The 19,907-nt window shown below is 45.5% G+C and overlaps 1 protein-coding gene across 2 annotated transcripts in view; it reads left to right on the top strand.

Moving 5' to 3' along the window:
* Positions 1-18,024, top strand: part of LOC130866575 (cytochrome c oxidase assembly factor 4 homolog, mitochondrial) — a 39,892-nt gene extending 21,868 nt beyond the window's left edge. For both annotated transcript variants that reach the window (XM_057758110.1, XM_057758109.1), the window contains one exon: positions 17,469-18,024. In XM_057758110.1, coding sequence (XP_057614093.1) covers positions 17,479-17,742 — 264 coding nt within the window. In that variant the 5' untranslated portion in view covers positions 17,469-17,478 and the 3' untranslated portion in view covers positions 17,743-18,024. The remainder of the gene's footprint in view (positions 1-17,468) is intronic.
* Positions 18,025-19,907: the final 1,883 nt, after the last annotated feature.

A 19,907-nucleotide genomic window follows, 5' to 3' on the forward strand; every position in this document is an offset into this window, starting at 1 on the left:
GCTTGCCTGTTCTATTGTTTTACTTCTCATGTGTTACTCAATTATTTCTCAGACTTCATTCCGAGTCCATTTTTGACTTATTTTATTAATGGGACTAAGAGCTCAAAAGAGTGAACCTCAACTTTTTTGGTAACAATTTCATATTGGGAAAAAAGTTTGAATTTATTCATTTAAATAAAATGTACCAAATGATTAATTTATTCTGTTTCCCTTTTCTAATATGACTATTTAGAAAATCTCCAGTTATGCAGGTAGCTCCCATTTTATTTCTATTGGGTAACACCCACTCTACCTGAGTTAGAGACTTGTTTATTCAGTTGCTAAGATTCTTTCTCTCTCTCTGTCTCTGTGTGTGCGTGCACACACATACGTCTTCCTCTCAATAAAATCAGGTTCCTTTGGAGATACTTCACGTTGATTTGGGAGCCAGCTTCCTCGTTGCTGTTGAGGCTTAGAGTTCTTCCTTGGCACACTGCCCTGTACCTCTCTGCCATGCCAGAGGCTCAGTGAAAAACGTGTGCCTGTGTTGGCAAAGAAAGCTTCGCTGCCAAGGACACAGGCCTGGAGTATTCAGAGAGGACTTTGACACACCGACACCCCCTCACACTGTCACTGGAATGTGAGCCTACTTTGATTTAACCCCTTACCCTCCAACATCCTATTATCCAGATTCCAAATTCTAGGCTTCGAACTTCTTGCCTTAGTCTCCTGTGTAACTGGAACACTAGATCAGGTTTAACTCTCTGCCCCCACAAAACAAAACAAAAAACCCCCCAAAACCCAAAGGAGAAAGGGGTAGGAAAAACAAATCAAAATAAACAAAAAATTCAGCACAGTACTCAGTTTGTGGTGTCAAGGGCATTGGGAGGCCTGGGTTGACGTGAGAGGCCATAGATTCGCATCCTGCAGCCAGCTGGTTTTGGACGTGTCACTATATCCGGGCTTCAGTTTTTCCCTGTCAGGTGCCTGTAACATGAACTCCGCTATGCTTTCTTCTGAGACCTGGTGGGGAGTCCGCTGAGAGCATAATCTCAGCATTGCGGGTTCTGGTGGCCCCACGGGCCGGATCCCCTGAAGAGGCTGTTTCATTTGGCTAGAGAAGTGTCGTTTAAATGAATGAATGGAAACGCCTTGTTGGTGGGCACACTCCACCGTGTCGGGTTGTGCTATGTGCTTGTGTCTGTGTCCCTGCTTGGCTCCCGAAGACAAAGGTGTCCTGTACCTTGTAAAACGGTTGTGCTAGGTAACGCGGCGGCAGTCACGCGACTGAGGGCAGCCTGTGTCCCGAGCGCTTTATGGACAGCGCTTTCCCGTCAACCAAATCCAGAGGAACAGACACGGGCCAAGCTGCCTTTAGCTCTGAGTGGATCGGCGGTCAGGTTTTGAGGAACAAAAGCCACTATCTGCCTCAGGGGAAGATTTGTTTAAGAGTAGAACTACTTTTGAGTCAATGTTGGGCCGTAGCTAAGATTGGCTCCTTGTTCTCGGCTGCGTCACACTCAGTTGGATGAATGCAAAGAAAATGAAAGACTGACGTCAGCAGAGCTTAAGTAAGCCTGGTTTTTGATTGATTGCTGGAGTCATTTTGGCCTATTTGAGGCAAGGTCCCTCTCTGTACCAAACTGGCCTAGAACTCACTGTGTAGCCCAGGTTGGCTTGGAATTCTCTGGAATCTCCTCCTTAGCCTCCTGAACGGGTGTTGACTTGAAGTAAATTTGTAAGAGAATCTTTTTCTTTTTAACCAAGGTTCATTTATTATTCAAGTTGTAATAAAGTATTTATCAATATATATATAAAAATGCAAAAATAGCAGCATATTTCTCCAAGAAAGATGACAGATAAAATATTTAATGGCAAGATAAAACAGAAATATGCCCAATGATTTTTCTTGGGTTTTAAGTCGGTCTCTGTCTCTCTATATGTGTGGTGTTGCTTGTTTTAAAGACAGGGTATCATGTAGCCCAGGCTGGCCTTGAATTCCTGATCCTCCGGTTTCTACCACCAGAGTGCTAGGATAGTAAGTGTACATCACCATGCCTGGCTTGGGTTTAACAGTCATCTTATTGAATCGATGGCGTAATATTGAATATATGAACGGGGCAATATAGCACAAGTCTGCGATCTCAGCACTTGGGAGGATCAGAAGTTCAAGGTTGCTCTTGGCTACATAATAAACTCAAGGCCAGCCTCTGCTACCCGAGACTCTGCCTTAGTTCAGCCAGGCATGCAAGGCAGCCCTGCAATGCCCTTTGAATCCAGGATGACTAGAGACTGTTTGCTTAGGAAGTCGAGAGTTCCAGTTCACAAAGGCAGTTGCCATTAGCGTGGGTTCGTCCTTAGTGATAAACAATGGCCCCAGGTGAGTTTGTTTGACCCATTTTGGTTGCTATCCCAACTGAAAGGCATCACCTTTCACCCTAGGCTGCCTTTGGATTGGCTATCAGAAAGGGCAAAGCTGAGGGAAGGAGGTGTGGGCATAGGACTTGGCATTGTGCTTCGGCTTGTGTTGACTTCTTGGGCCACAAGGTCATTGTAGGCTCATTTGTTGTTCCATGCTCAGCCTGGGGAACCAACCTCACTTGAATTAGAGCTTTCCCACTCCCAGGCTAAGGGTGGTCACTTGAGATAGGTTTAGGTCTTGTATATATATTTCTTGTATATGAAAATGTGTACTGAGGGCATGGCCAAAGTTTCATTACAGCAAGCCCTCTGGGGATGAAGGTACCCACAAGCACCACCTGATCTTTAGAACACTGTAAGTGTCTTAGCCATCCCCACTTCACAGATGAGAAAACTGAGGCATGGGGGAGGTTCCAAAGCAAAGGCAGACCCAAGATAACAAAACAGTGTAAGTCTGGAGTCTGTTCCTAAGTTTTAAACGATGCACAAATACTATTAAACACACATTATAGACAATTGAGACCGTGGAATTTCTGTAATTAAGTCAATTTTTTTTAGTAGTCCCAGTTCTCCTGGCTTCCATGAACTACTTTAGAATAACAGAGATAGGGTGAGGCAGAGGAAGATGGGCAGAGAATGGTTTACTGGTTGAGGTGGACTCTGAATTGGAGGGATATATTTAACAATCTATGTACCACTCCTGTGTCTCGTGCCCATGGAGGCTAGATGAGGGCCTTGGAACCCCTGGGGCTGGAGTTACAGATGCTTGTGAGACACCACGTGGGTGCTGGGAATTAAGCCTGGGTCCTCTGGAAGAGCAGCCAGTGCTCTCTTAACTGCTAAGCCACCTCCTCTCCAGCCCACTTGGGACATCTCATAGCAGAGAGCTAGGCACTGTGGGGCACAGCTGCCACTCCAGGGCTCAGGAGGTAGCTAGGATTCAAGGCCACATGTGGTGGGCACCTTGGGGAGACCTTGTCTTTTAACTAATGGACAAGAGGAAGAACAATGAACTAGGGTGACTGTGGTTAATAACTGTTATTTCAAAGCAGGTAGCAGAGATGGCCACAGTGGCGTAGCCCGACAATCTCAGACCTTGGAAGGCTGAAGTCAGGAGAGAATGTTCTCAGGACCCGTCTGAGCTACACAGCAAGACTCTGTAGTTGTTTTTACTCTCTGGGGTCCTGACGCTCAGCTCCCAAATACACACACCGAGTCTCATTCTTTATGAATGTCCCGCCTTAGCTTGGCTTGTTTCTACCCAGCTTTCCTTAATTTATATTATCCCATCAACCTTTTGCCTCTGGGCTTTTTTCTTTCTTTATGAATGTCTTATTTTCACGATTACTCCACGGCTGGTCCCTAACATCCTTCTCTCCTTGTCCTCTTGCTCCTCTCTATGCAGCCAGAGTTCTCCCTCTGTTTATTCTGCCTGCCAGCCCCGCCCATTCTTGCTCCTGCCTCACTGCTGGCCGTTCAGCTCTTTATTAGCCTGTCAGGAGTTTTAGACAGGCAAAGAATCACAGCTTCACAGAGTTAAACAAATGCAGCATAAACAAAAGGAACACATCTTTACATCATTAAAAATAAATGTTCAAGCACAAACAAATGTAACACACCTTAAAATATTCCATAACAAGACTCCATCTTGACAAATGAAAAAACCCAAACAGAAATAAAAAGAGGATTTTGAATGTTCCCCAAAGAAATAAGGAAACTGTTTCAGGGGAAGGCTATAATGATCCAATATTTATACACTGTGCTCCTGTATTAAATATCACACTATCCTTCATAACCACACACAATTATTGTCTATGTAGTAGTAGGTATCTAATGTTTAAAAGTTAATCACAACTTTCTGGGTGGTGGTAATGCACACTTTTAATCCTAACCCTCAGGAAGCAGAGGCAGGTGAATCTCTGCGAATTCGAGGCCAGTCTGCTCTACAGAGTGAGTATCAGGACAGCTGAGGCTACAAAGAGAAATGCTCTCTAGGAAAATAAAAACACAAAAAACAAAGTTAACTACAACCAAAGGAGTGGAATAAGATTTTTTTAAATTATATATTTATTTATTAAAGATTTCTGCCTTCTCCCTGCCACCACCTCCCATTTCCCTCCCCCTCCCCCATCAAGTTCCCCTCCCTCATCATCCCTAAGAGTAATCCGGGTTCCCTGCCCTGTGGGAAGTCCAGGGATCTCCCACCTCCATCCAGGTCTAGTAAGGTGAGCATCCAAACTGCCTAGGCTCCCACAAAGCCAGTACGTGCAGTAGGAAAGATATTTTTTTTTCCCTTTGAGAGAATGACACTCCCCCACCTCTCCTTCTTTGATTTTTTTTCTTTTTGAGACAAGATTTTACCATGTAGCGCTGGCTATCCTGGCTTTTCCTATGTAGCCCAGGCCAGCTTTGAACTCAGTCACCTGCCTTTGCCTTCTGAATGCTGCCATTAAAGGCATGTGCCACCCCAACTGGCTTTTTGGTGTTTAAGACAGTTTGACAGTGTCTTCTAGGCTTAACCTCAAATTCTTAGAGGTCCTCCTGGACCACAGACAAATGTCCCTATACCAAGTTTCTTGCTGCTGGAGATGGAACCTGTGACTTTGCCACGCTAGGCAGGCATTTGAGCAGTTGAGCTATATCCCCAGTCTTGAGTTTCTTTGTCTCTTACACTTCAGTTTATTGTGCCTTAATGCTTTATCACATTTTGCGGTTTATATTTTATTTTGTGCTTGGGTCATGAATACTAACATTGTCTCCTCAATTTCTTATGTGTGCATGTGTTTATGACATGTTACATGTATGTGTATGTAGAGCAGTGGTTTTCAACCTTCCTAATGCTGCGGCCCCTTAAAATACAGTCCCTCATGTTGTGGTGACCCCCAACCATAAAATTATTCATTGCTACTTCCTAACTAATTTTGCTACTGTCTTAAATATTAAATTTCTGATGTGTAGGATATCTGATATGTGACCCCTGTGGCAGGGTTATTTGACCCCCAAAGGGGTCACGACCCAGAGGTTGAGAACATTAGATCTTTTATTTAAATTACCAATTCACGACATAGGAAAAATCATCTCCATTCTGTGACTCTACTTTTTTTGCCTTTTTAAATCTTAATATACAAAACGGACACTTTAACAGTGGCAGATAATCTTGTGGGTCAAATGAGGCAAATCCAGGACCAGTGGCAGGGTCAACTCTGTCTCGGGACCCTCTTGCTATCTATGACTCCAATAAACTGAGCAACTGGACTTTTTTTTTTTTTTTTTTTTTTAAAGTTTTTAGAAACAAGGTTTCTCTGGAGCTTTGGAGCCTGTCTTGGAACTACCTCTAGTAGACCAGGCTGGCCTTGAACTCACAGAGATCTGCCTTCTTCTGCCTCCCGAGTGCTGGGATTAAAGGGATTAAAGGCGTGTGCTACCACCGCCCGGCTAGCAACTAGACACTATACAATCTTTCACGTGGAGGATTATGGAGCAGCTCATGCTGCCCATGAGGTACACTTGGACCTGTGACCATGGTCCCTGCAGGCTGGCCATGCCCAGAACTCTGCTGACCCTGAACAGTTTAAAGATCGGCACATAGTTCACGTCCGTGATGGCAGATAGCCAGGGTGACTCAGCATTGAGCTCGTATAATGTTACACAAGTTGTTAGACATAGAACATGTGTCTTTGGATGAAAAGCAGGGCTAAGGGCTGCGGGGCAGTAAGGTGAAGGGTTTTGCCTTCTGTTTTGAGACAAAGACTCACGTTGCACAGGCTGGCCTTGAACTAGCTCTGCCTTTGAGGATGGTCACAAACTCCTGATCCTCTTGCCTCTACCCTCCCTGTGATGAGATAAGCTCAAGTGTAGTTCTTCCTTACAATACCATCAGTTTCTGATCGATTTATCGGGAGGCAACCCTGATGTTTGGACCACCTCTATATTTATATAAAGTTTATTGAGCTCCAATAATGCTATGGCCGCTGTTGTGAGAGCATCAAGTGTATCAACATTTACTTCTCATGATGGCTCCGTAAGGAACATCTACGACCCCGTCATATGGCTAGGGGACACTGGTGCAGAGATCTGAGGGGCTGCCTAAGGTCGCATGGCTCTAGTGTCCACCCAGGGAAGGCAGGCCCCTTCTGTTGTCTTATTTTGGGGTCACAATTAACAGTTGATTATTTTATTCAAGTCATTTCAGTTTCTAATGTATGGTGAACTGTGTCTTTGGTCAGTCTGAATGAAGACATTGCAGAGATCTCCGCAGGTGTTGCAAGCCCCCATCTTGCTCTCCCCTGGGTAGCCAGCGCCTGGTGTACTCGCCTCTGACTGTTCTTTGTAGGTAGAGTTTTCTGTCCTGTTTTCCCACCCTCAAATAACCATACAGAGACTTGTTATTAATTATAATTGGTCGGCCAATAGCCTAGGCTTGTTTCTAACTGGCTCTATAATTTAAGTCACCCATATCTCTTTTCTATGTTCTACCTGTGTCTCAGTACCTTTTCTCATTATGGCATGTTCGTTTTGCCTCTCTCAGAGTTTCCTCATGACTCAACCCTTGTACCGTCCTGCCTGTCTACCACGTGACGGTTTGTGAGTCAGGCAAGGGGCTGGAAATTGGAACACACACACAGACATAGATACCGGTCATCCTTGAAACAAGAATGCCCCCTTTATTGTGTTCCAGGGCAGCTTATATAGAGTTCTTCCTTGACTAACAGCCACGCCCTAGCTCTCGGGACTTTTCAGCTGCAAGCCCACCAGAAACCACTTTCCTGCCATCAGGAACTCATGAGGGTCTCGAGCCCAGAGCAGCTGCAAGCATAGGAAAACAAGTTGTTTACTCCGGCAGGCAAGGGGTCACCGAAAATTCAGGGTCTGAGGGTCCATAGTCCCCAACAAACCCTCCTTTCCAGCTTTCTCTCAGTCTGGCTCTTCTGCCAAACCTCTTCCTGCCTAGCTATTGGCCAGTAGACTCTTCATTAAACCAGTGACAGCAATACATATCCACAGTGCACAAAATGATTATTCCCTAGCATTTCTTCCTAGGAACAAAGGACTCGGAGGAGGTAGATTTCCTAAGAAGTGAACAGACAACTGCCGCTGCTTTAGTTTATGGCCCTTCTCTGCCCAGAGGAGGCCCATCCCTCAAGCGGTCCCTCTGAGATCTCCCCACATCCTTTGCTCCTGTGTCTACTATACAGGGACCATCAGGGCAATGACCCCCTGAAAGCTTGACTCTTCCTTCTTCTCCCTGCAGCCATGGCCCACGGCTGCTGATTGCAGAGCAAGGAAAAGCCCTGAGCAGACATCCAGCACTTTCTAGACTAGAGGTCATTGAATGATTGCCTGGTCCTGAGTAGTCTGCAGGGAACTGACTTGGCTTTTCTGTCCAGAAAAGAATGCAAGATATACTGATACTACTACAGTGTCCGAGAGAAGGACGGAAGAGCTTATCGTGGAAGAGAAACAATGACTGTCACCGTGACTGGGGGCCCTGAGTTCCCTCTTGGTGTTCTGGAAAAGCGGTGTGACTGGGTGGGCTGGCTAACCCCTTCTTGTTAATGTCATGGAGTTGCTTGGAGGAAGTGGTGGCCCAGTGGCTATGTGTCACCAGAACATCCGCAGGCTTAGCAGAGTCCTGGCTAATGTTCTCCTTCTCAGCGCCTTACCTGTGTCCTGTAAAAGCAGTCATCAGGAGGGAGAGGTGGGACTGCTGTATGGACATGAGTCACCCGGGCTCTGAGAATCCAGGGTTGGTCGGTGACCGAAAGGGACGGGATCATGGGAACCAAATTAGTGTTTACCTGGAAGGCCATCCGCAAAGCCTGAGGTTATTGCCAGTGTCCTGTGAGGTCTTGAGGACGTGCTGAGGGGATGGAAGGAAGATGGAAGGAAAGGGCATGGGAGAAGTTTACTGGTGAACCTCAAAACCTAACCTTCTCAGGAGCTTTGAAGGGTCTGGTAAAGGGAAATGGCTGATAGAAATAGGTCAGTCTGAGCTGGAGAGATGCCTCAGTGGTAACAAACACTGGCCGTTCTTCCTGAGGACACGGGTTTGATTCCCAGCATTGACAGACAGCTCACAACCATCTGTAACCCCAGTCCTAGGATTCCAGTGTGCTCTCGTGGCCTCTGCAAGTAAGAGGCACAGACATTGTATACAGACATACGTGTAGGCAAAACATCCATATACATAAAAATAAGGGGAAAAATAAAAAAGGAGAAAGAGAAAGAAAAAAGGTAACCAAGGGAAGAATGGGAGAGGACCAGGGTGGGGTATAATAGCAAAACATAATGACGTATATATATATGGAAATGTCACAGTGAGACCTATTTCTGTGTATGCTAAAATAAATAGTAATAAATAATAATAGAAAAGAAATTCTTTCTGTTTTGCATCCCTCTCCTAAATGAAAAACCAAAGAAAAGAAAGAGAAAAGGAAAAGATGGCTAGGCAGGAGGGGGCATATGGCAAAGGAAATTTGACTCACAGAAATCAGAGTGGAACTTAACTACCTGGCTGGTTTGGTGAGGCCAGGAAGTTTCCTGGCTGTGGGTGCCTCCCTGACTCAGATGCTCCACTTATCTGGCAAGCTCAGCTGCCTTGTGGCTTTGAAAATGGAGCAGCTGTCCACTGGCCTCCTGTACCTGCGTTATCACCACTTCAGCTTTTTTTTTTTTTTCGAGACAGGGTTTCTCTGTGGTTTTGGAGCCTGTCCTGGAACTAGCTCTTGTAGACCAGGCTGGCCTCGAACTCAGAGATCCTCCCGCCTCTGCCTCCCAGTGCTGGGATTAAAGGCGTTATCGGTGTATTTTTGTTTCCGCATGCTAGTCTTGAGTGGGTTCTGTAGCCTAGGTTGGCCTAGAAATTGCAGTGCAGTTTCTTCTACTCTGGAGTAGCTGGATTTATAGGTTTGTGCCCCCACTGTGTGTAGGTCATGGCTCAAGCCCTAGACCCAGGGACACGATCTCCAGGATGAAGGGGGTTGAAAAGACCTTAGTCCGAGGGCAGTGGCGGCTGAGCACAGGGCTCTGAAGCCAGCCTTATCCTGTTTGGCCTCCAGGGTGTGTTTGGTTGTGTGACAGTGGAGACATCTCTTAGCCTACCCGAACCTGAGGTTTTTCACCTGTAAAACACACGTCATACCGTGGAGTGCATTGCATTATACAAGAGAAGAAGTAACTTTGCCTGGGAAACACTGCACACCTAGCTGTGAACAGCGACCTTGGTTGCTAGTGTGAGTATCTGCTCTGGCCCCGTTCCTGTTGCTTTCACAAAAGGCCTTAATAAAAAGCAGCTTGTTAGACAGAGAGTCTAGTTTAGCTCACAGTTCCCGGCTACTGTCCCTCATGACAGGGAAGTCAAAGCAGTGGGAACTTAAAACAGCTGGTCACGTGACATCCACAGAGAGCCAACAGTGCATGTGTGCTTACTGCCCAGCTCGCTCTGTCTACTCTCATGCAGTCCAGGACCCCAAACCCTGGGACCGGTGTTGATTCCAGACATGTCGGAGGGCCAACCAGATCCAGACGCTCTCTTACTGGGACTCCCTGCTGGGTGATATTGGATTGTGTCAAGGTAACAATGAAAATGAGTGACCGCTCCCACAGGTCGTCTTGGGTAGGTTCCTCTCTGATGCTGAGGGACCAGACCACCATCAGATCAGGCTTTCTGTCCCAGCTCTTCCGCTCATGAGTCAGCTATGCAACCTCAAACCAGCCCTTGGCTATTCTGAGGCGGACTCAGCTCCCTAAGGACAATGACTGTACTGCTGGACTCTGGGTGTACGGTGAGCGAAGCAAAGCAGAACATTACATCGTCTGTATTTTTACTGCGGCCCCAGCTGTGACCCGCTAGAAATGCAAAATGTTGGGTCCCATCCCATGCCCAGTGGATCAGCAACTCTGAGGGTGAGGCTGGCCTTTATTCAGAGTTCTGGGTGAGACTATAGTACCCTCAAGCCTGAGACTCAACTGTCTTATAGTTTCCAGTGGAGAAGAGAGATGAATTACCCCCAAGAAACTAACTTTGTGTTGAGTAAATTTTTGCTTTTGGCTTAGGAGCAATAAAATGGCCTTTACCCTCCTCTATTATACTTAGGCAGAAAGATATTCAGTTTAAGCCGGGCAGTGCCTCTCTAGATAAAGACAGAAGATGGTATGGCTCCTCACTTCCAAAAGAATTCTTCACTTTGTGTGTGATTCCCTTGTTGCCAGGAGGGAGATGAGGATGATAAAGTCCCTCTGAAATCAACAACACTTAGTAGAAAAGAATCATTTTATAAACATTGTGTTCACTCATACCCTTTTAGGAATGTGTTCATCTCAGGAAGACAGATACCCAGGGTTCCACGGTTGTGTGGAAGGCTTAGACTGGCGGGATCTAAAGAGCCTATAAACTGCCAACTAGACTTGCACTAATATCTCAGAGAACCAGAAATTCAGGGCCATGGCTAGCCTCCCTTCTTTCCTCCTTCCTTCTCGCCCCTCTTCCCTCCTTCCCTTTCTCTTATCCTTCCTTCTTTCCTTCTATCCTTCTAGGGCCTCCTTATAGCGTATTCTGGGCAAGCGCTCCATGACTCAGCTACACGCCCAGCCCTCTGCTTCCATTTCGTTTCGAGAGAACTACTAAGTCGCCCTGGCTGGCCTTAACTTGAAATTACACAGTCCAGTCAGGCTTTGAACTTTCGGTTCCCTTGCTTCAGCTTCCTGATTTACTGGGCTCACAGGCCTGAACCACCAGGCCTGGCCTGTAGATTTTTTTTTTTATTTTTCGATATATATATTTATTTATGATCCAGGAGAGGTGGTGCATGCTTGTAATTTAAGGGCAGTACTTGGGAAATAGGGGCAGGAAGATCAGGAGATCAAAACTGCTGTCTACGATGTGTTGGGGTAGAGGGCAGGCTTGAGACTCTGGTTGTTGGGTCAAAAAGCAAAAACAAAACAACAACAACAAAAAGCCCTAACCAAACAGAAAGGATTTGCGATTTATCTTACCTGTCCAACTTCTGTCAAACGCTCAGGGGAATAAAGTCTTAATTCTTTTTATCTTTGTATCCTCCTCCAGAGTTTGGACAGTAAATATCCTCTTTATTTTTATTTTCTATTCTTCTAAAGCACAGTGCTGCTATATAGGCTAAGCTAGATTGCAACTCACAGCAATCCTCCTGTCTTAGTCTCCCCAGTTGCTGGGATTACAAGCATGCACCACCATGCCCAGCCAATTAATTTCTTTAAAAGGTTATGTTAAGTCTGGGCTCGTAAGATCAGATCTCTGATCTCAACAAAACATCCCCAACCCCCATTTTGCTGACTACCCATACCTGCGGCAGAAGGATGAATTTCTCTATGTAAAGGGGTGGATGCTTGATTTTTAATATTCAGCATGCAGGTGACATTCCTTCAACCCCCTAACGACTGTTTTCTCCTGTTGGGATGCCTTTCTGTGCTGTGTAGGATCATGAAGATTGTATGATCAGACCTCTGGGCTGCGCCGAAAGGATATAACCAATGGTACGACACATTTCTGTTACACTTGGCTTTCCCTGCCCAGTCTGTGTGTTGACATTCATAAAAACAAAACAAAACAAGAACACAAATAACAGGCAAGGATCGTGTGGAGTAAGCCCAGCAGACTGTCTTGGTCGTCAGTGGCATTTAGGACGATATTGTCACTCCTGGGATGTGAGACTCCAGAGCACGAAGGAGCCCGAGGTTTCTTGCTAGCTTGCTTTTAATTTGAGACAGGAAAGCTGGGGCTAGGCTCGAGTTACACACCAGGTGCTCGTTTATGCTTCATTATCAACAGTTGCTGAAACGAGGAAGGGCTAGATGCCCATCAACTGGTAGATGGGTAAAAAAAAATTGGGTACATATAAGCGTTCCTCTTTCTCGGAGCCAGTTTCCACATTTCCCCCCAGTAATGGACATGACAAGCCTATGTTAAATTGCTTGTCTTACCAATAGGGAGGCACAATGAACAAAATCATGGGGAGTAACACGGCAGACTGGAGAGATGGTTTAGTGGGTAAAAGAACTTGCCACCAAGCCCCATGAGACCTGGGTTGGGTCCCTGAACCCAAATATTGGAAGGAGAGAACCAGCTCCCAGAAGCTGTACTCTGACCTCCACCGCTTGAGGGATAGCACCCCACCCACATAAAAAATAAATGTATTAAAACAACTTCTTCCTGAATATTTTGTGTACATATTTGTGTGTCTATGTATACATACGTGCTTATAGATCCATACGTACCGACCAAGTTTGGAAGAAATAATTTGCAACAAGTGTCTGGATAAGGTGATTTATTATATTTACTATATTATATTGCTATAATCCCCGCAATCAGGAAGCTGAGGCAGGATAATTGCTGTGAGTCTGAGCCCAGTCTGCATTTCAGAGCGAGAGCCTGTCTTAAAGACACAGAAAACAGAACCAGGCGTGTAGCCCATGCCTGTAATCCGAGTATTCTGGAGTCTGAGGCAGGAGGATTGGGTGTTCAAGATTAGCCTTGACTATACGTAGGCTGCAACTGTGTCCTGAGAAATGAGAAGCAATAGCAAACAGCAAAAATAAACAAAATAATGACTCCCCAGCAACAGCAAGATAGCAAACACAAACAAAAGGGAAAACAAACATGATTCTATTAGAATTTGAGGAATTTTAATGTCACCAGTTTCCTTACTAGGGTGCGAGAAAATAAATATCTGTGAAAAGTTCAAGCAGTAGCTGAAAAAACGAAAGTGGGAGATTTTGGAGCAGGCAGAGAGGCTGGCATCCCGGAGAAGACGGTGTTCCCGAGAACACTTAGGGGTCGTAAAGTGCTAACGGAGTCTGCTCCTGTGCCAGACTGTCTAAGGTGGCTCTCAGCCAGTATTCTAGACGTTTTGTGGCCCATGTAAGGGACTGGTAAGCTGAAGGTGTCTGGTGTGTGTTGGCTTGCTTGAGTTACAGGAGTCCGGTTCTGTGACTAGGAAATGAATAGGTTGGTGGCTGTCTCAGGCAGTGTTCTCTGGCCTGGCCTTGGGAACTCCTGGAACAGAGCAGGAATACAAGGGGCTGCTTCTGTGTGGGGAGGAGAGTATGTGTGTGTGTGTGTGTGTGTGTGAGAGAGAGAGTGTGTGTGAGTGTGTGTGTGAGAGAGAAAGTGTGTGTGTGAGAGTGAGTGGGAGTGTGTGCGAGTGTGTGCAAGTGTGTGAGTGTGCGAGTGTGTGTGAGTGTTTGCGAATGTGTGTGAGTGTGCGTGAGAGTGCGTGAATGTGTATGTGTGTAAGTGTGTATGTGTGTGTGAGAGAGAGTGTGTGTGAGTGTGTGAGAGTGAGTGTTTGAGAGTGTGTGAGTGTGCGTGAGAGTGTGTGTGAGAGTGTGTGTGAATGTGTATGTGTGTAAGTGTGTATGTGTGTATGTGTGTGTGTGTGTGTGTGTGGTGTCTCGGAGACTGAGGGGAGGCAGAGGGAGAGCTGTAGCTCCTGGTCACGTGAACAGGATTGAACTACCTTTCCCCAGTGGCTCCCAACCCCAGCGTAGGAGTGCAGTCATCACGAAGGTAGATACCTCAAAAGCACATAACACAGAAAATATGGCAGCTCAGCAGCTGCTGTGAGTGGGTAGTCACTCAGTATCAACTGTGCTCCAGCCACTCCACTACTCTTTGTCTGTCTGTCTGTCTCTCTCATTTTTTCTGGCCTTGAACCCCCTATTATCCTTCTGCCTCAGTGCCCAAGTGGCGGGAGGCATCAAGTCTTTTCTTTTGGTTTTTCAAGACAGGTCTCTCTGTGTAGCCCGGGATGTCCTGGAACTCACTCTGTAGACCAAGCTGACCTCGAACTCACAAGAGATCCACCTGCCTCTGCCTCCTGAGTGCTGGGGTTAAAGGTATGCGCCACTATGCCCAGTCTCAAGTCTTTTCTTAAAATACTTTTAAACATTTATTTTTGTGTATGTGTGTACCTTTCTCTGCTGAGCCATCTCACTGGCCTTTTGATTTTTTTTTTTTACATAATCATTTATTGTTACCCCAATTTATATAATTTCATGTGTCTTCTTGACTAGGCCACAGGATGCACAATTGATCAACTATTATTCTTTCTTTCTGTGTGTGTGTGTGTGTTGTGTGTTTGAAACAGAGAGCCTCTCTATGTAGCTCTGGCTGCTCAGAAACCTACTATAATCCTCTTGAGTGCTACTCTGTATATTCATATTTTTGAGGTGCAATTATTTAAATCAGTAGACTTAGTAGAGCAGGTTCCCCACACCAGAGTGCATGAGCCTCATCCAATCCCCCGCACCCCCCCCACAGCCTGAATGGACCCTTCCTCCATTTGTTGGAAATCCGACCCCCTACCCCCGCCTCCTTGACTTTGACCTGGACTCTCGGCCCTTCCCTGTCTGTAGAACTGTCATTGGCTCTTCTGGTTCTCCAGCTTGCCTTTGCCTGGCTTCAGACTTAGACCAATGCTCTGCCATCCACTCTTCTGCACCGCCAGCTCACCGACTCACCTGCAGTTCCTGGGACTTGTCGGGCTCTGTAACCATGGGGCCAATTGCTTACCGTAAATGTTTGTATTCGACTTGAAGCCAAACACAAACACAAATCAGTTTGGAGTTGCATATTTTGCTTTGAGATCACACACACACACACACACACACACACACACACCCTATTGATTTTGCTTGTCTGGAAATTCTTGACTAACACATTCAGCGAATATTGATTGAACGATATAAAGATCCATCGCTCTGGGCTCCAGGCCAGAGATAGAGATAGCTTCCTGTCCTGGTAGAGTTTGTACTTAGAGGCCTGGGAGGGGCTCAGTCATATCATTGCAAATAATTAACTAAAACTACAGCAAGTACCACAACAAAAACACACAAGGTAGTTGGGGGCTGGTGTGGTTCTCTAGTCTCAGGTATTCAAGAAGATGAGATTGGAGGGTATCTGGAACCCAGAAGTTGCAAGTCAGCTTGGGCAACCTAGGGAGACGTTATCTCAGAAGCAGTAAACAGTGACAACAGAAAGCTGAATGAAACACACAGAAGATGGGCCTTCAGCTGCTTCAGGTTTCGGGAGAGCTGTGTGTCCTGAGGTCTGAGGGATGAAGGGGAGATGTGCCGGGAAGCATCCTGAACGAGGCGGTAGCTCAGGTACAGCTTCCTCAGAGGGGCCATCCACTTGATGCTCTAGATAGCCAAGGAGGTAACTGTGGCCAACCCATAACCCGTTCATTCCCTTCTTGTTTCCTGGGAGAAAGCCCGTGGAAGACCATGGCCGAAGAGGCTGTGGAGGCCTTACGTGAAATGCTTTTCAGGAGTAATGGTGCAGCAGCCAAGATGAGGATTGGGGGACAGTTCCCACCACCGTCTCCACTACTATGTCCCCGCACTTACTTGTGTCACTGCTCCAGGGAGGAGCAGAACCGCATCAGTGACATGATGACTACAGGTGACCTCAGGACCCTGAGCCAGCGCGCACTCTCACATGCTGTGGGCCAACATGGCACCAAGAAGCCATCCTGATGTTCTGAGAATGGGGTGCTTTCCCGCTCCCCCAAACAACAACAGCAACAACAAAACCTATTTACCGCTCAAACCAAAAGCATAAAGACCACAATGCACCCAATAACCAATACTCGAATATTCCTGTAGCCATTGTGGAAATTAAACTCCTAATTTTAGAACACCTGAAAAGCAAGCCCCGAGTCAAGATAGTTTCCCTGCAGTTGAACTCAACGCCGGGTGCACGATGAACCCGAGACGTTTGTAGTGGGATTGCCAGTGGAATCACATGACCTCAGTGCAGCCTCGGTGGCGACCACGGCAGGCTCCCTTGCCGTACATGCCAGTCCTCAGCTCCGTGCCAATGCATGCTATTTTAATCCCTTGACCCAGCTTTGGAGCTACTGTATGCTCCGCGTTACAGCATCTTTACCACACCCACACGTGTTTTCTTTTTTTCTCTCATAGAAACATAATGGTTTAATTATAGGAGACGTTTCCTATGTCACTACTGCCGTTCTTCAGCATTTAAGCATCAAATCGGTCTGTCTGTGGGCTGGCCCGCGTTGGAGCGGAACTGCTGTTTAAATCGCTGACTTGAGTTTTATAGGAAATAACTGAGCGGACTTGGGCTTGGGAGTAGGACAGACAGAATTTCCAGCAGTGTCTGCCATGGCTTTAAACACGGTTGTGCCATTTGTGCTATGCATTTGTATGCAGGGTATCAAGGATTATAAACTAAAAATTTCTATCGGCTCTGAAGACTGCTAAGATGTTCTTTGCTCTGCAATAGGAAATATTGCAGTCACGATATAAGTCACTATTTAAAAATAAATATTCATTATTTTTAACTAGCAAATTTAGTTTGAAGAAATGGTAAAATTTTGTGTACAAAAGAATTATTTTAAAATAATTTCTTTATGACCTTATATCAGTAAAGGATTGATATGTATACCTTGGTCTGTAGGTAAGGTTTGGCAAAAATTTATTAGGTAAAAGTGGTGTGTGTGTATACATATATATGTGTGTGCATGTATGTGTGTTTGTGTGTAAGTATGTGGTGTGTGTATACATATATGTGTGTGCATGTATGTGTGTTTGTGTGTAAGTATGTGGTGTGTGTGTATGTATGTGCGTGTATATATGCATGTGTGTACATGTGTGTGCATGTATGTGTGTGTATGTATGTGTGTGTGAGTTGAACTTGGCAGGATATCTAGGAGAGGACACTTTATCTTCTAGGAACAGAATTCTATAATGTAGATTTATCTAGAAATTGGTTTAGTACTGAGCCCTGGAATCTAGTTGCAAATAAAACTTTACTCTTCAGTTTTGAAGCCAAATGGATTGAACATGGTTTTTTTGAGGTATTTATCTCTACTATGTCTCATAAACTCTGTTCTGCATTTCTCAGAGAAGCTGTGTTTTAAGTAATTTCATCTCTTTAAGCAAAAGCATTCCTTAGTTAACAAATATAATTTAAAAAATTAAATAAACGGAGAACTAGAGAGAAATCAGTTCCTGCATAGCCGAGAGCCCGCGGCGTAACCTGTTCGCACGCTCTTCTGCACCGGCAGGTTCCTCAAGATGTCAGCTTCAGCCTCACAAGGCCATAACTGGACCCGACAGCTGAAGAAAGAAGACAAGGAAGAAGACCCACTGGACCAGCTGATCACCCGCTCTGGCTGTGCTGCCTTCCACTTTGCAGTGCAGGAGTGCATGGCCCAACACCAGGACTGGCGTCAGTGCCAGCCACAAGTGCAGGCATTCAGGGATTGCATGAGTGCACAGCAGGCAAGACGGTGGGAGGAACTGCAGAGGAGGAAAGAGCAAGCCAGTGCTCAACACTGAGACCCAAAACCGTCATCCCACAACCTGGCCCTGAAGAAATAAGCACCCAGAGCGACCCTGGGAAGAAGTAATCCTAAGTAGTAGAGTGTGCAATAGGAGATAAATAATTTGGACCATCTTTGGGACTAGGGTTGAAAGCACCATGAGCTGTTTTTACTCTATGATCAGATCGGACACATCTACACCATTCCTGTTTCACCCGTACTTGTATCTAAAATTAGTGGGATATGGACCACCCCCTCCATCCTACCTCTTAAATGTGCCAAGTACTTTGTAAGTATATTCACAGCCTAAAGGAAAAAAAAAAAAAATTAAATAAACATGCAAGTATGAAAAAATATAGGAGAAACCTGACCACCTCTCAAATTCTTATTTTTCTGTTTTTGAAGATGTGGCAACATTCTTTTCTTTTTATAGTTTGTTATTTGCTGTCATGAGGGCTGAACTCGGGCCCCAGTACATACTAGGCACACTCCTAAGCTTCACCTTTAACCCTGAGGTTACCTAAAGTGAACAGTGGCAACCTGCTGGGAGCAGGGACCTGCCTAAGCCTTCTAAACAACAACAAGCAAGCAAGCAAGCAAGCAAGCAAGCAAGCAAGCAAGCAAGCAAGCAAACAAAAGCAACAAGAAACCTTGTTCCGTGTAAAACACATTACCTCATTCAGGAGGCAGCAGTATTTTCTTCAGCTTACAGACGAGTTAAGACACATTTAGAGAGGCTAAGTTGCTTAACGTTATGGGACCAGCCAGTGGGGAAACTGAGTCTGGGATCATGCTATAGAGCTGCAGCATCTAGCAGAAATACTGCGAGCAATAACGGGAACATCAAAAAGGTACGAAGAAAGTGACATTACTTTTAATAATTTTATTTAACCCGACATGAGCAAACCATGATTGTTTCAGCAGCTTATCAGCAGCCAGATCGTCACAGAGGTCTTCACATTCTTTCTGCAGGGTGCCCTTGAAAAGTGGCCTGGGGGGCAGCACATCTCCCCTGGAGACTAAGTCTCCATCAGATGAACATCAGGAGGAGCTGGGTTTGTGGCTCTGTTGGCAGAATGCTGTGTAGCATGCCCAAGGCCCTGGGTTCCATTCCCAGCACTGCATCAAACAAATAGCTGGGTAGGGCAGCTCAGGCTTGTACGTCCAACACTTGGGAAGCTGAGGCAGGGGAATTGCTATGAGTGTGAGGTTATCCTGGACTTCAGAGTAAGGCCCTGGCTTTAAAACAAGCAAGCAAGTAAACAACAACAAAAACCACATCTGCTGTGGTTACTCACACCTGGAATCCCAGTGCTTTGGGAGGTAGAAGCAGGAAGATTAGAAGGTCTAAGGTCCAGCTTCAGCTACATGAGACTCTGTCTTAAACAACAACAAAGCAAAACTTCATCTGTATTTATGTTTCATAAAATTTACAGTGAAAAAGTCAATATATATATGTATATCTTGTATATATTACATTTATGCATATGTTACACATATGTAAAATATATATCTTAAAGTTATAAAATTTATCCAATTTTAACTAAATATGGTATGTCTTAAAACGAAAGTTTAAATTATAATATAATTACAAATAGTCTTTCGCGATTACCGAAGGCATATTTCAAGTGTTCATTAGTCATGAGTGTGCTGGCTGGAACATTCTTTGTTTTGCCTGATTGCAGCTTTCTGTGGATGGTTGAATATCAGGGGACTGAACTTACATCATAGCCAGAGAAAGTAAGAAAATGTGTGGGAGTGAAGGAAGGGTCAGCCAGCAGTCAGGAGAAAAAAACTCTTCCTTTTGGCTGTCATTAAAGTTCCAGAGAATTCTAGAGTGCCATGGAGCCAGGGAAGGAAGCTAGGGTGTTTCTCTCCATTTCTCAGAATGTATTTTGTGACTTTCCTAGCAGTTCTGCCCTTTTCAGAGGAGAGGGCCGGGCCTCAATCTAGACAGGACGAAAGCCAAGTGGAAATGAGCATGAGCCTTTGAGAGACAGCTCATCCACCAAGCACGCTCGGAGGCCACCAGCCATGCGCCTGTGACGGTTAGTCACTCAGTAAAGGGTCCAAAGTCGAAGCCAGATCATTTGCCACAAGCACTGGACTTGAGAAGATCTTGGGTAGGATGTGATGACTCGGGCTTTTATTCCCTGGACTCCAGAGGCAGAGGCTGGTCGA

The sequence above is a fragment of the Chionomys nivalis genome, chromosome 25 (assembly GCF_950005125.1).
Source record: "Chionomys nivalis chromosome 25, mChiNiv1.1, whole genome shotgun sequence".
In the NCBI taxonomy this organism is placed as follows: domain Eukaryota; kingdom Metazoa; phylum Chordata; class Mammalia; order Rodentia; family Cricetidae; genus Chionomys; species Chionomys nivalis.